The sequence below is a fragment of the Pholcus phalangioides genome, unplaced genomic scaffold (assembly GCF_987345545.1).
Source record: "Pholcus phalangioides strain wild (caught in Gottingen) unplaced genomic scaffold, Ppha-v1.0 ptg000003l_1, whole genome shotgun sequence".
NCBI lineage: Eukaryota > Metazoa > Arthropoda > Arachnida > Araneae > Pholcidae > Pholcus > Pholcus phalangioides.
In genome coordinates, this window is record NW_028301596.1 from 49405607 (window position 1) to 49422177 (window position 16571).

The window sequence follows — 16571 nt, forward strand, 5'->3', positions numbered from 1 at the left end:
TTGAGAATTAATGAGAAATTATATAATTTCAGGACTGTGAATGAAAATATTGAAAGAAATATTTTTAGGATTGAAGGAAAAATTATTTCGCAATTCATGAAAATTTATAATTATAAAAAATAATTTCAGAATTATTAAAAAATACATTTTCAGAATTAATGAAAAATATTTCCATAATTGATGGGAAAACATTCAGAATAAATGAAACGACATTACCAGAATTATTCAAATAATTGCAAAATTAAATAAAATTATGAAGTTATTTCAATATTTAATGGAGAAAGTAATTACTCAGAATCAGGGAAATTCATATTTGATGGAAACATAATTTCTCAGAATTTATGACAACTCGTACAATTTGAGAAAATGACAACTAGTACAATTTCAGAATCAATGACAACTCGTACAATTTGAGAATCAATGACAACTCGTACAATTTTAGATGCAATGGATATTCATGTAATTTATGAATTTATGAAAATTCATATAATTTGGCAAATAATGAAAATTCGTATAATTTGACAAATAATGAAAATTCGTATAATTTGACAAATAATGAAAATTCGTATAATTTGACAAATAATGAAAATTCGTATAATTTGACAAATAATGAAAATTCGTATAATTTCGGATTCATGTATTTTCAGAATTAATGAAAATTCATATAATTCCTTGCATGAATTAATGAAAATTCATACAATTTCAGAATTAATGGAAATTCATACAATTTCAGAATTAATGAAAATTCATACAATTTCAGAATTAATGAAAATTCATACAATTTCAGAATTAATGAAAATTCATACAATTTCAGAATTAATGAAAATTCATACAATTTCAGAATTAATGAAAATTCATACAATTTCAGAATTAATGAAAATTCATACAATTTCAGAATTAATGAAAATTCATACAATTTCAGAATTAATGAAAATTCATACAATTTCAGAATTAATGAAAATTCATACAATTTCAGAATTAATGAAAATTCATACAATTTCAGAATTAATGAAAATTCATACAATTTCAGAATTAATGAAAATTCATACAACTTCAGAATTAATGAAAATTCATACAATTTCAGAATTAATGAAAATTCATACAATTTCAGAATTAATGAAAATTCATACAATTGATAATTAATGAAATTCCATATAATTTGAGAATTAAGGAAAAATTCATGTAATTTCAGAATTAAAGAAAATTCACATTTAATTCCCATTTAATATCAGTTTAAATTTCTGAAATATTGTAGGGCCCCCGAACCCCAATTCGGCCCATCAAGACGCCACTAAGTGAATACCGCAGTGCTACTTGTCCCCCGGGCTTCATGGAATATTCTAATTTGGGCGGCAATGAAAGAAAGGTTCAAAACCCCTAGCCTAAAGCATCGAAGGAAAAAATCTCGCCGAATAAAACTCGCAGAATTATATATGATGTAGCCATTTTTCTTCTCTATTCCTTTTTTAAGGATTTCGGGGGAAACCGCCTCTTTAAAGATCGGAATGATATACTGAATACGTAGAGAGGCAAAAAGAGGATTAATAAATCTATCTTTTCGGTCTCTGGATGGAGACCGCAGTCATTTCCTTGGAAAAATGCAATTATTTCATTTCGTGATCGCGTGACTTTATCAAAGACCGAAATCGCCTCGCCATCCTTTGCGGAATGCCCACATGCCTCAGGACATGTTTCGTGATGTCTACATTTAAGATTTCTTCCCAGAAATATCTCCTGCTGCAGCATTTTTCACGTAATCGGTTCTGATATTAATTCAATGGACGTTGTTTGTGTTATAGGGAGAGTTCGGTGTGTGTAATGTAATGTAATGTAATATAACGTTTTCACATCTAAAAATTCCCCTTGGAGGGAATAACTACTTACGAATTTATGGGACACCCTGTACAATAAAGAAAATCTTTCTGCCGTATAAATTTCATAATCCTTTTCTCGAGTACCAAAATTACATGGAAAACACGGATCAAATGTCATCTCCTTTCAACATATAAATCTCATTTTGTTTTTAAAAGATATTAAGACAAATTTTTGTTTTATCAGGTCAGGTGTCTGTTGTTTACACACACGACAGCTTAGAAGTAAGCGCCAACGTCGGTTCTGCAATTATCTGGAAAAACGATTTTCTCTTACCCCGAAAACAGGAATGAATATTTTATATGCTTCTGCTACAGCCAACGGCCATGTCGGTTTTCCATGAAACATGCAACAGGCAGTAGCGGCGAGAGTATGTTAGAGGCACTTTCTCTCTCTCTCACACAACAACTAAGACAGAGCTAACAATATGTTCCTTATCCTCTTCTTTTTTGGGTATGGTTTATTCGAGTACTTTGGTCTTATCGCCGACCATGACCTCATAAATCCTCTTCCCATTCACGAAAAAAGAAAATTACCGTTTGTTTTGAAAGCTATTTTGCCCTCGGTGTGTGTGTGTGCTCGAGCAATCATAAGAAAAATCCTCTTATAATTATTTATATTACAATTATTTCATAAATTCTCTAATGAGAAATCCCAGTAGAAAATTCTGATGTTACCGTACCCTCCTGCATTAGTCGGCATGCCGTAGAAATCGCGGGACACCAGCTCTCTGAATGCCCGTGTCTGGTTCATCCCCGGCACGTCGTGAAAAGCGACGTTCGATGAGTATCTCATGATACACTAAGATGACCGACAATTTGATAATATTTTTATCAAATTGTTTCTACTGCAGAAATTTCTCGAGAAAAAAAACATTTTTTATTACCATTTTTCCCATGTTTTCAACCGGATATGCAACAATTTTTTCCCTAAATTTTTTCTACACAAAAGATGCGCATTTTTAATGGGTTTTCCATTGCAATTTGAATTTTAAATAAATCTTTTAACAAATAACTTTGTCAAATACGTTTTTGTTCTCCACCAAATCTTAATTTATGACTACAAATGTTGCTCTGATCAATGCATTTTTTTTTCGGTGTGTACAAGGGTTGCTGCGATCAGTGTATTGATCAAAATATTTTTTGTACTTATTGTATCAAAATTACTTTCGTTCCGATTTTAATAAAGATTATAACTCCAAATTAGCAGAGTAATTAGTACAGTAAATCAGCTCGTAAAACAAGGAAAAAACGGAACAATGGTACAAAAAATGTAAGGGGGGGGGTGGAAATATGGGTATGCTTCCGTTTATGGTAAGAGAAGTTAGAGTCAACATTCGTTGGGTGTGATCAACTCCAATGCTTGGAATTTTTAGAGAAAACGACATGAATATGGAAGCAAAACCGACGAAAAATATGCCGTAATGTACGAGACCATTGAGATTACGTTGACTTCAAAGAATATTAATAAGCCTTGCTTATCGATATTATAATAATATATAATTATATTGTCATATTATAATTATTTTAATTATATTGTCAATATTCTTTTCTATGAGAATCAGCCGAGACCATAAACTATTGATGCTGTAGCCGGTTTCGTTACAACCAAGGTCATTATAACCCAGTTTGACTGTTCATAAAGCCAATAGTCGTGAAGTAGTTTTTCCGAGAGAGAGAAAGATTGGCACAATTCTTAAACGCTTTATATCGTGGCCAACTTCTCCGTTCGTCAGTGGCAATAGCTTGGTAAAAATCGTAATTATCATTGTGAATCCCTTGTAAGTATTCATATTTGTATATAAAGTAATTGGATTCGACTAATTTTGATCGAAAAAAAATTGGAAAAACGTTCGACGTATATCACGTGATCTTAATTTCGTACCTAAATTGAATATTTTTTCGTTCCCGGAAACCAATCTCGTTATTAGAATGTGAAATCATGCGCGTAATTGAAAAATTTCCCCGAAATTTCCTGTTCGGTTATTTTTTCTTTTGTTTTCTAAAAGTCCATTGCGTATTTTTGAATTATTTTTTCCCCCTTCCGAAGTTCATAACGGATTCAATGTTAAAATCTTGATCATTTCTCTTTATCAAGCTCAGCGGGTTTCCTTCTGGTTTTATGTGCGTTACGTGTTCCACTTATATGGCATGATACATAGATAAACTCCATTTGAATACAAGGGAATTGGCTTTAGAGTATGATGTTCCGTGGATGAAGAGATACGCAGCGATCGATTATGCTGTTAATTCTGAAATATGTTCTTACACCCAGGAAGTTATGTATGATTCAGTACAATGATTAGTGACTTCTTTTCCTGATTTTCTTATCCCTAATACAAATATTCTGTAGAATAATGTTTTGGGACAGACACACACGATACAAGCGCGGGGGAGGGATAAAGATTTAAGAGGCAATAAATGACAATGAAAGGTATATTTACTATCTTAGGTTAGGCACGAGGTTTCTCTTTTATGCGTTCTAGTTTCCCCAAGTCATAAAAGAAAGTCTTCGGTGATTTGATGCTCTTTTTTTGTGTGAGTTATGAGGATAAACGGGAATGCTATAAGATTTGATTTTCTCTTGCTACACAAAAGAGTAGTTGTTGTTTGTGGGTGTCTTCTAATATTGATCTCTTGATCGCCATTGCCTTATTCTCCTTACAAAGTTTGTTTCCTCAAGTCCTACAACGAAAAGTGTGAATTGATAAATGCTGAATGTATTGTATCCAATGGTTTCTGTGTAAATAGGTATGCACGCTGATATTCAATGATATATGTTACAATCAAAGCGCGTAGTGATACTCTCTTGCATCTGCGTTTATGGACCTACTGCTATCGTAAGTAGAGTCGAAATCGGATATAACGATATCAAAAATTTCGTGAAATTTTGAGAAGTTGTTACGACCGAGGCTATAACGTTTTGATTCAATGGAATTCTATAAATAACAATGAAATTCTAATATGAATTTGTGTTGATCATATTTTTTATCGTGGTTGTAGACTATCTAGTCAGATTATTCGCCACAACCGACAAGGAAAGGGTCCCAAGGAGACGTCTTCAAAAATTTTTTGCAAAAAATTACCCCACATTGATTCTACTCATTTAAATATGAAAAAATATAAAGAAATCCGTTAGAATTATTATGGGCCACTCAAAAAGGAAAAAAATGTAAGCATTTGCAATGCTAATAGAGGCAAAGAATGAATTTAAAAATCCAGCAAACCTAGAGTGTGTTGGAGTGACGTTATTCAAACACCACATGGTCAAGTACAGTTGCAAACAAAGAAAGATAAATAAATAGGTTTTTTTTTCTTCTGGGACAGAGAAGCTGGAGGAAAGATACGAGAAGTCGGTGAAAAGAAGATTCTTATAAATATCGCCAAGAAGCACAAGAGGCAATGAGTAGCCAACTGCTATAATTTTTATTGTATATAGCCTATATATTTTTTTGCGGATTAAATAATAATTTTTTTGTTTCTATGTGTATCTGGGTGAGATGAATGTACATACATATTTTTTCATAATTTTTTCAAGAAGATACCTTCGGACCCTTTCCTCGTAAGTCCAAACATCTCATTACGAGGGTGACAATAAGACTTCTCTTGATGCCAATTTTGCCCAACGAGGTGAAATTAAATCGAGGATAAAAATAAATTTCAATGATGTTATTCATTCAACATATTTTTTGATTTTAATTCGTACTTTACATTGAAAGTTTCCGCCGAAATTCCCTTGAAAACAGTCACATACACACCGTAGTACATTAAAACTTCTGCTGCAGTATATAGATACAAACAAATCAAATAACTATACCGAAAATTATTTATATTTGCCATCTAAACATCTGTGAATGCAAACCTTGACGTGGGTCAGACGAAAAAGACATCAATTACTAATTCAACCTTATATGCTTGAGTTAATGAGAATATCATTATTTCGAGATACTAAGTATGCAAATCGTACATTTCGCTAGATGACTACGTTAGTGACACTCGCCTCGAAAACGTCTGAAAAGAAGTTATAATAATAATTACGAAAATGGTAATGATAATTCCATTCTTCACGTGTTTGTCGCGTGATGTGCGTACCGTCACGAATTTTGTTATAATTACGAACCGGGGGGAAAAACGTGCTCGAGACAGCATGTACCTAGAAACGCAAGTCACAAGAACTCTTTTTGTTTAATTAAACAATCGTATCATTCAGTTTTAATGCATTTAAGCCCTCGCTAATGGGGAAGAGGAAGGTTCCACGGATGTACGTTACCTACACGGAATACGAATTCTGTTTTATTCAAAACAAAGCTACTTTTGCTCGTGGTGTGAGCATTCTCGGGCATAACAAAAGGATGATTACTATGACACTTTGTCGGAATACATTGCAGTTTGCTCGGATGTATATGCTATACAACTTTATTCATGATGCACTTATAAAGAGTGACTGATTGTTTTAAACACAATTTTTTTTAAATGCTATCGAACCCATACCAATGAAAGTGGTATGGGTCCGTGAGTGAAGTATAAACGAAATTAACTAAAATAATTAAATAAACTAATTGCAAAAAATTGGTGGAGTTTTTTGTCATAGCCCCGAATCTATACATATATCACATTCATTTACCATAGTCATTAATTACTAGGGCTAGGATATTTATGAATTTGTATTTATTTTTCATGCATTTTGCGTATTTCGCTATTTTTACGCATTAGAGCGTTTTTCATGATCTTCAGAATTTAAGACATATTTTCATATTTTTGGAACATTATTTTGCATATTTAACAATGAAAGGGGGCGGTGTCCTTTTCCGTAGGCTCTGTTTTCCCTAGCTTTTTAGTTACCTTTGACATGGTTTTCAGCAGACATTTGCTATTTTTCGGCAATATTTGTAATTTTATTTGTGCATCTTTGGCATCATTTTTGAAGATACTAGGTGATCGCTGTTTCGAAAAAGTATATCTTTCCAAATCTCATAACTATCTAGTTATAAACGAGCTGTGTTTTAATGGGGAAAATGATTAGTCATTCGCGCTAAAGATTTTACAGATTTTACGAATCTTATTAGTAACACTAATTAATTTAATGATTGTTGATGTTTTCCGTAATGAGTTCCGATGGAAAATTCGAATCTAATGTATTTGCTCCGATGGCAAAGAAGGCCCATTTGGATCTGGCCGACTATCAAGCTCAAGTGCCCATGAAAATTAATGTCCGTTGGATGTACTACATGTCCTTCTGGATGTTTCATCCTTCACTAAAACGAATCCTCGCTTCTTTACAAATAACGTGAACCGAAAAGCTTATAGGGGATCCCATCGCCGTAGATTAATCGAATTTACTCGACGGTGTCGTTACCATTACCACACCATGAACATGCCCGCCGGCATGTCCAATCAATCGAGAGCGTGTCCAAGCATCCGGCGAAGATTCGAAACACTGGCAATTAGATGAGCGGAGATTTTAGATAATTGCTTGGATGCAATCGTTTAGAAAAGTTTTCACGGTTATTCAAGATTGCAACGCCACTTGATTGAGATTAAATTTGACAGTTCTGCTAAAACCAACAATATTAGGTATAAGATGTTTCTGGGAATTTTTCTTCTAGATATTAGAGCAAAAAGGTAGTAAAATAATCCCACCACTGGAGGATTATTGGAGCATTCTACGAGTTCTTTCACAACTTTGAGCTGTTCTTCAGTCTTTTAAGAATTGCCTGCCATAAAGATTTGCAACGGTTTAGAGGGAGAAAAGCCATATCAATATGGCTGCCGATAACAACTACGCATGGATGATGAAATTAGAGCTGTGTTTTTTGGCGCATGTATTGGCGGAAAAAAACAAAAACGTCGACGCTGTCTACCTTAATTTCAAAAAAGCATTCGATCGGGTCCAACATGTTAAATTCTGGAAGGCGTTTGCATGAGATTGGGATTGAGAGCAACTTGTTTAACTGGAAATAATCGTGGTTACGAGATAGGTCACAGCGGTCAAAGGTCAACTGTGAATTTTCGGATTAGAACGGGTGTCACAAGTAGAGTGTCTCTCAAGGAAGTGTTCTTGCTCTATATATTCAATAAAATCATAAATAACAAAAATAAAAACAAATACATCTATGGGTTCCATACCTTTTTCGATTTTTCAGGTTACTTAATCAGGATATCAATGGGATTGTTAGCAATAAGATAACGTGAAACTAATGTGTGTAGTCGGGGATCCACGAGGTAGGGAGCTGTCCCAGACCTATCCAAATACGATAGCAGTCTGGGAAAATGAATGAAGCATGGTTTCCAGCTATGACAAGTGCATGTTTCGCTCTATTTGGTTCGAACAACCCATGTTTCACTTACGAGTTGAATGGTGAAATCATTCCTGGTGCGACTAAGTTCATTTATTAGGCAATTCTTATTGACGAGTGACTTGGGTTTTCTAAACGTTGTTCACGTTGTACGGTTTTGGAGGACTTAATCTAAAGGTTGATATCGACTTTCAACTCACCTGTGTTGCCACTGAACAGTTTTAAATATGACAAAATAAAGCTTCATCAGCGCAGCTGAATTACATATATGAACCTAAAAAAACCAACTATCTCTTCGATGTTTATGGAAGAATATTGGATTAGCAGAGCGACGTGGATTTACACGGTATAAGCCACTAATGACCTTAATTAGTGACCGAAAGGTTTATTAATTAATCAAAGTAATCGAATCGATCGCTTCTTCTCGACTACCGTTTCTCGAATTTCCACAATTTTATCAAACAAGTTCGAAAGAAAAATGTCTCGGTGGAAGCGTTAATTATGTTCCGTCCATTTTCTCTCGAAACCAATATAAAAGTTTTTAAAAGGAAAAAAGAAGTAAAATTCGGAAGAGAAAATTATGTTTTGTTTTTTTCTCCAAGAGAATCGCTTTCTCATTTTACAAAATGCCGTGGCCGACGTTGCTTAACATATTGGTTTTCTTTTAAGCAAAAAAGCCTCCAGAAAGAAGTAATTTTACTAGATACACGTAGAAGCGGAGGTTGTTGCTCGTTGGCGTTATTTCAACACGTACACGACGCAAAAAGCCTCCATCTCCCCCCCCCCAAGAAAATTCCAAGTAGTATAACTTTGACGATCCATGGATCTTAGTCTTTGTATATAAACTCAACCTTAATTTAATACATACATACATACATACATGTGTGTATACATATATACCTATTTATTTTTTTCCTGTGCGTTCGTGTGTCCCGAGGGTCTGCTTAAACTCAGGGTTCACTCTCCTGCTTTATTTATTTTTCTAAATCCCGAAAACAACTCCAGTTACGTAATAAAAGGAGGATCCAGAGCAAAAAGAATGACTGGGAAAAAAATTAGAGGATAGCCGGGAGCCTGAGCAAGCAAAGATTTTGGGGAAAAAAACACTGGTTTACATTATATTTTATTATTTTGATTTAATTTCTTTACCCAAAGATATTTTTTTGATTCTCACAAATGGCAATCCAGGAACCATATTTTCTCGGTTGCGAGCTCTTTTTTTTATAATAATAAATTATCTATTGCAAAGGTTAAGAAGAATATAGCCATCACTTGAACTCTTTTAAATCAATTAGAATTGTAGCCGCTGTGGTGGTCGAGTGGTTATAGTGACGGACTCGCGATGCGAGGATCCGGGTTCGAACCCCACAGTGGTGGTCGGCTGAAGTTGGTTTTCTATGGTTCCCAACTTCAAGGCGCAAATGCGAGCCGATCTCTCCGTTAAAAAGTCTCGCCACAGAGAGCAACAGTCCCAACAAACTCGTCGTTTAGAGAAGTTAATTTGTAAACATTATCATATTGTATGTTTATTTATGAAGTTCTTTATATTATGTATATTTTATTGCATTACGTGTAATTGTTATTGTGTTTAATTATTGATTGAATGCCGTTTTTATTAGTCAGTTTCAGGTGAATGAATAATTGTGGAAAGAATTATCCGAGTTGCTTTTATTTCCTATTGGGAAGTTTGATTCGAATAACGAGCTATTCGGATAACGAGTACGTTGACGGATGAAACGCACCCGATTCAAACTGAACCGTTCGTTGCCTGATATGACTAATGTAGTTGACGAACACTGCATTGTAATAAAACACTTTAAACTACAGCAGAATATCGATTCAACGCAATGAATTGAATTCGACATTTTTATCCGTTACATCGAGAGAAATCGTTATATCGGGGGTAATATTAACACAGGTATAAGAGCAGAAAACTTTAAAAAACTGTTAATTCGAAGTTCATTATAATGTGTACCTGAAAAGTAGATGGCACTGGTGAGTTTCCAGAAGGATGGGAGAATTGAGAGGTCGCTAATGGAAGCGGGATTCTCTCTCTTTTACCCTCCACTAATTAAAATTCTAATTAGCAAATGCAGAGATTTTTCAAAAATGGGAATGTTTCTATCAAATGAGGCGAAAGTTTAATGTTCACTTAAAATTACGGAATTCTTTCGCAATTTTTAAATTGATCCGCTATTTTATGTCATTAAATAATAATAATTAGAAGCAAAACGAATGTTACCGAATGTTCAAACCGAATCGCAACGTTATTTGCCCTTTCAAACAAGTTTAAGGAAAAATATTTCTTGCTAATGATATTATATCATTACTTATCATTTCGTTCATATCGATCGAAACCCCTGACAAAAAAAGTAAATTAAGTTAATTTCAACAATTTATAACCATTAAGCTCATGCATTAATTAAATATACTAAAATTAATTAAATATACTAAAATTAATTAAATATACTAAAATTAATTAAATATACTAAAATTAATTAAATATATTTAGGAAAATAATTTTTTTTTTTGAGTATTTCTTCTATTAGTTTGAAAAAAACAGGAATAAATCGAATTTAAATTTCTTCCATAGAAATAGTTATTCCTGAAATAATAAAATAATGTAATTTCATAATAATATAATGTAATTTCATAATAATATAATGTAATTTCATAATAATATAATGTAATTTCATAATAATATAATGTAATTTCATAATAATATAATGTAATTTCATAATAATATAATGTAATTTCATAATAATATAATGTAATTTCATAATAATATAATGTAATTTCAATTAATAATATAATGTAATTTCAATTAATAATATAATGTATTGATCCATTATTTTGAAACTGTGGATTATCAGTTGTTGGAAAAAAGATAAAAATAAATCTTACAAAACATTAGTTTCGGTCGTAATTGATTTCTTCGCAGTTGAATTTGAATTAGGGGTGAAAACTTTTCCGAATTTGGAAATGGATATATCAAAGAATATAATTAAATACGCGAAAAAATGTTTTCTTTGTTACTTCTCTTCAGGCATCAGAAACTGTCATCTGTCTATAACATTCACTACAGCCCTCTTCCTTATATAAAAACATTTCTTATAGTCCTAAACAAATAAGAATGATTGGAAATAATGCTCTACATTGTTTTTTCAAAGTTGGAAATTACGAATAATGGTAACAAACGATTTTGGTTTGAGACGAAATTTCAGTTGCGGAAAATTCACTATAAATCCATATACAGCAATTATTTTTTTGGATTGATTTAATCATCATTGCGTCGTCCATACGGTTTCGTTGGAGAACAAACTTAAATATTAAGTAAAAGAAATATTTTCAATACCGGAATTTCTCATATCCATTTTTATGTCAAGCCACTATAAAAACTCTTACTTGCAAGAGTAAAAAAAACTCCTGAAGCGGACTCTAACATTATAAAAAGGGTGCTCAAATCAGTTGTCGTTCCTAGCCGTGATTAAAGCTTAAATAAGTGATGCACAACGTGAAAAAGAAAGTCCTCGCCAAGGGATAAATTCTCCTGACAGAGTTAGAGATAATGGATATTCCCTTTGTATTATTCTCACGTGTGCTCAATGGATGTATTTAATGTCCCATGTGAACATTGAAGACGACGGGATGATCCTGATTATACATTGAGTCGTGCCTAATTACACGTTCCAATCGTAACCCTCCTGGCTCTTATCGGAGACATAAAAAAAAAGAACCCTAATTCTTATAAATGGAGTACCACGATGTGGTCGTCGCTCAATGTCGAATTGACAACTGACATTCAACTGTACTATTCAACATGTGAATCGTGTTGTATTCTGTTAACGTTAAAGCGATTGTTAAAGAAAAAAAAAATCCCATCTAATTACAGAATGCAGAAGATGAGCATAGTGGCGGGTTTTTCTTGTCGTCTTATTTCAAGAGGAATGTTGCCAAATATTTATTTATTACTTTCTTGGATGTCATGCCGAAGTGAGCTCGGAAAGTTTGCTGTCTCCACCGGGAATCGAACATCGGTCTTCTTGCAATCTCAGCAGAGAAAAGTCTCTTGGCGAACTTGGTGAATTCCAATTTAGAAATCAGCAGAGTTCCCTATCCTAACACTTGCAGAAGCTATGGACTTGTTGAAGAAATAAATCGCTTTGAAGCTCAAAAATCGTATTCTTTGAATAGACTTGGAAATTTCGTAAATGTTCAAGAGCCAATTTCAAAAGAAAAAAAATGAAAATTTGAAAAATTTACTAATCATAGTTTTCGTGACCGTTTTATACAAACACTAGGTGTTGTTATTAAATGTTATCCCAATGCATCTTGTGGGTGCGTAGAATTCAATCCGGTGTATACCCTACTATATTCTAGCATGGCATGATGTCCCTTTAAATTCATTATAAAAAAGTGCTAGAGTTACCGGAATTGTAAATCAACTACTATACAAATACAAATACAACGCCACAACTATCAATATAGTGCGTATTTTATTAGCGTAGCATAGTCTTATTCCCTCTTGTGACACGAAGCAATAAAATTAGTCTAAGAACGGTTATTAAAAGTGCTTATATCCAAGTACGAAATTAATCGAGGAGTTTCTTTTGACGGATATTTTTCCAGCAAAAGCTCATAAGTTTCAGGAGATTGTTCCGGAGCTTCGTTCGGGATTTTGAGTCTTTGCCTATGGAAAATATCTGGAGTCATTAAAAATACTTTGAAAAAAAATCGAATTCGAAACTTTCTCTTCCATCGACCGTTTTAATTACATGTTTTTGATATCTGAGGCGTATTTTGGGAGCACATTTTATTGAAAGGTAGTTCAAGGCAGGGATACCCAACCGATGCTTCACTGCACTTAATGTTACCACCGAAGTACCTCTAAAACGGGCAGGTCGGCCGTGAGATTTTCCCATTTCTCATCAACATGCGTCCGAAAGCAAAAAAAAAAATATTTGTTGTAAATGAATTTAGTTATTCAATGCAGTTTTCATGTGTCTATTTGCAATAGGCACATGCAAACTGCTGCTGCTCGAGATATTTTGACAATTGAATGATGACTTCTTTTTCTTTTGGGTTGTTTGGCTGAGGCTATAACCAGATGTTTCGTCTGCAGCTTTGGCGGAAATCTGCAACAGATAGCCCTCCCCGTCACAAAATGTGATTACTGCCGATATCTGAATCCCAGCCGCAGGTCTGACACATCACCATGAGAGAAATCAGTAGCGTACATTTGCACAGAAGTTGTCTCTGTGCTGGATAATTCAGATACCTCTCCAATGAGGTACACGGACCAAAAAACAATGTGAACGCCTAATCAAGTGTTAGGAGACATTGATGATAGGAAAAAAAATGAAATTAAGATTTCTTAAAATCAGTTCGGAATATAGTTTCAAATACGGTTTTCGACTCTTAAATGCTCTTTTTTTGGAGAAGATAATTAATTTTCATAATTAATGACACGTATTGAATGCCGGAAAAATCATTTAGAAAAACTAAAGTCGAAAACTAAATAAAACGTCGTTTTAGTAAAAACTGCGAGAAAAATCTTGTTTCGAAACTGGTGCATCCAGAAGTTGTACCTGCATTCGATTCATATTCTCATTTCTATTTCGTGATAAAATCTCCTCTCCAACTGACTATTCAACTTTTTTCTGTCATACATTTGCTTTCACTATAGGAAGGGCATTGCAGAAACAGCTCCACTCGTACATGGAACACAACGAACACCATGGGCTCATTACGACATTAAGTACAGAACTGTTTGCCAACAGGAGGGAGCAAAGTTTTAGCCTTCTACATAGTCTTACAGTCTGCAAACGATAAAGAGGAAAAAATTAAAAGTTTGGCCTTTTCGCTTCAAAATGCGCAGAAAAACCTCTGACGAAAAATAATTAGTTATATCATTTGAGGTCCCAACAACTGTGAACGATTTTTTCTCATGTTATGAAATTAGTCCGAATTTTTCTTTGCAAAAGTGATAGCAACACTCAAAAGTTAACGTTATCCGTGATTCTAATAAGCCGTGTTGATTGTATTTGAAATTAATTCAGTGAAAACTAAGAATACTAGGTGGTTTTTTACGTTCCGATATTTTTGAGATAATGATAGGAAAAATACAAAAAGTGTTTACTTACTTTAGCGCATTCAACATCAGATATTTTCGACTCGGCAGACTCTTGTACGCACGGCTTCGATCGTCGACGTCCGAAAGTCACGACACGATTGGATGGACGGTCTTCAACCGCCTTGTTTTGCTGATCAGTCTCGATAACGCGGTTCATTTTCACACAACAGCCATTTCAGGCATCACAAAATATTTATCCTCTTTGTATAAAACTATCGATCTTCACACACAAAATCACCAGACGAATCTTTCACAAAAACAAAAATTAAAGTATAATTTTACCCTCCAAAAACGTTCTTTTAAACACGCAACACCAAATTAGTATCCGAATAACGACGCCCTCTCCGCAGTTATCGGAAAAACTTGGGAGGACATTAATTAAAATTAATTAAGCAGGAGGAAATGATCCTCCGCCGGTCGAGGTAATTGATAATTCAAAAGATCCAGAAGAAGAGGATATATTACTTCACGTATTTTTTTCTTCTCCACATTGAAAGATGAATTACGGCACTTGTTGGATTCCACGCGCGCGAATCGATCTCCCATCAACACTTCAAGGATTGGAATTAAACCCGCCACGAATCGATGTTGTCCGTCATTGGGCGGTAGGAAAATTTTCCAATTTACTTCGCACCGAAAAAAAAACTGGGAAAAATGCACTTCCCTCTCATTCGAGGCTTCATTTACTTCTCCTTTGTCCATTGAAAATGAAAATTAATTGATCGCTTTGGAAATCGATGGACCCGCAGCCACGGTATCCGATACGTTTCTCATCGTGTAATCTATCCATTCAAGGCCCTTATAAGATACAGAGAAAAAAATGTAAACACCTGATGTATGAAAACTGACATTAATCGATACAGCGGTGTCATTGTTAGATTGAATGCATATCCGTTTCTGGGCTCGGTAACGCCAATATCAATCACCATCGGGGTTCTTTACAGTAACATCAATCTAGCTTATTAATATGCGGCTCACGCGATCGCCGCAGGAAATCTTTTGTGACTTGGATCAGTCACTCTGCTCAAACTGGAACTAACTTCGGAAGGAATATGTGTATAGCAGAGAGACACATGCGACAATCAAAATGAAATATATGGGAAAGGAAAGTTTAAAAATATCGGAATCGTATAGCAGCTGGCAAGAAAATTTTCGTAAAAAAAATTGATAATTTCACAAAATACCATTGCCGAAACAGAATATTAAGTGGATCATTTCACTGTTAGCATGAAGTTGAATATTATCACGGATAAATATAAAGCTGGAATAACATTGCTCAACATGATTCAAAGAATCAGACATGTCTGCAGGTAGAGTTGAATCAGATCACTCCTTGACTTAAAATCATATAAGATCATCACTGAATCATTTAATCCACCATAAAGCTAAGACTTCCGTAGATTCGTCGTTCAAAATTTCTCAAAATGAGGATGAACATTGCACTGGTGAATAATTCTACATTGTAGTTTATTTTCCGCATCTTTTGAAGAATGATTCTCCATTCGTATTGCAGGCACATTGAAAATCAGGAAGAAATACGATACTCTCACGTTATCATTCTTTTCATCACGTGATTTCTGGGCAATATTAATCCTTATGAGAGATTGGATGACCGCGGTGTTCAAAGCGAATCTTCTTTTTTTATTCTTGTTCCAAAACAGACGTTATTAGAGCACGAGGAAAAGCATGTACGAGGCACAACCGAAAAGAGCTTTTTCAGAAACGGCGCGGTCATTCGGTTTCGATCAAAGTTTTTGCCCCTGCATCTACAGATGGCTCTGGAGTCGCTTTGTTGTTGTGTGTCTCGGAGCGCCTCCTCAGGTAGTTGCTTCGGATCGCAATTTATTACCTCAAGTCTACAAGGAGGAGAACATCGCAGCAGGTGCTGCGAAAAAAAGAGAGAGAGAGGATCCTCCCTCTTGATTTTAAGAAATGTATATTTTTTAAGGTGAAATATCGCCCGAATGAGGGCGAAGCATAAATTCTGAATCATTTTTCAAAAAAGTGTACAGAAAAGTTAGAAAAATACGTTTTGTATTCGGAGCCCATTTTCATGAGTCTCACACTATTTTCAAATGAATGACTTTACTGTCGCTCCTAAGGCTATTATAGCCCTTTACGCAGGCGACTCAATCGTAATTTCTGTCGACAGGGTGCCCACCAAAGCACTTGGCAATCTTCAAGAAACGCTTCACGGGGTTCAGAACTGGTGTGGAAACAGTAGAGTCGAACTTAACGCTAATACATCCATCTTCTTGTGGATCACTGACA

General features: G+C 34.4%; 1 protein-coding gene across 1 annotated transcript in view; it reads right to left on the reverse strand.

The window, feature by feature from the left end:
- The window catches only part of LOC149088759 (regulator of G protein signaling 7-binding protein A-like), a 201943-nt gene extending 185952 nt beyond the window's left edge, over positions 1 to 15991 (reverse strand). The window contains exon 1 of the mRNA XM_089249799.1: positions 14311 to 15991. Within this exon, the coding sequence (XP_089105925.1) occupies positions 14311 to 14457 (147 nt within the window). The 5' untranslated portion in view covers positions 14458 to 15991. The remainder of the gene's footprint in view (positions 1 to 14310) is intronic.
- Between the last annotated feature and the right edge of the window lie 580 nt (positions 15992 to 16571).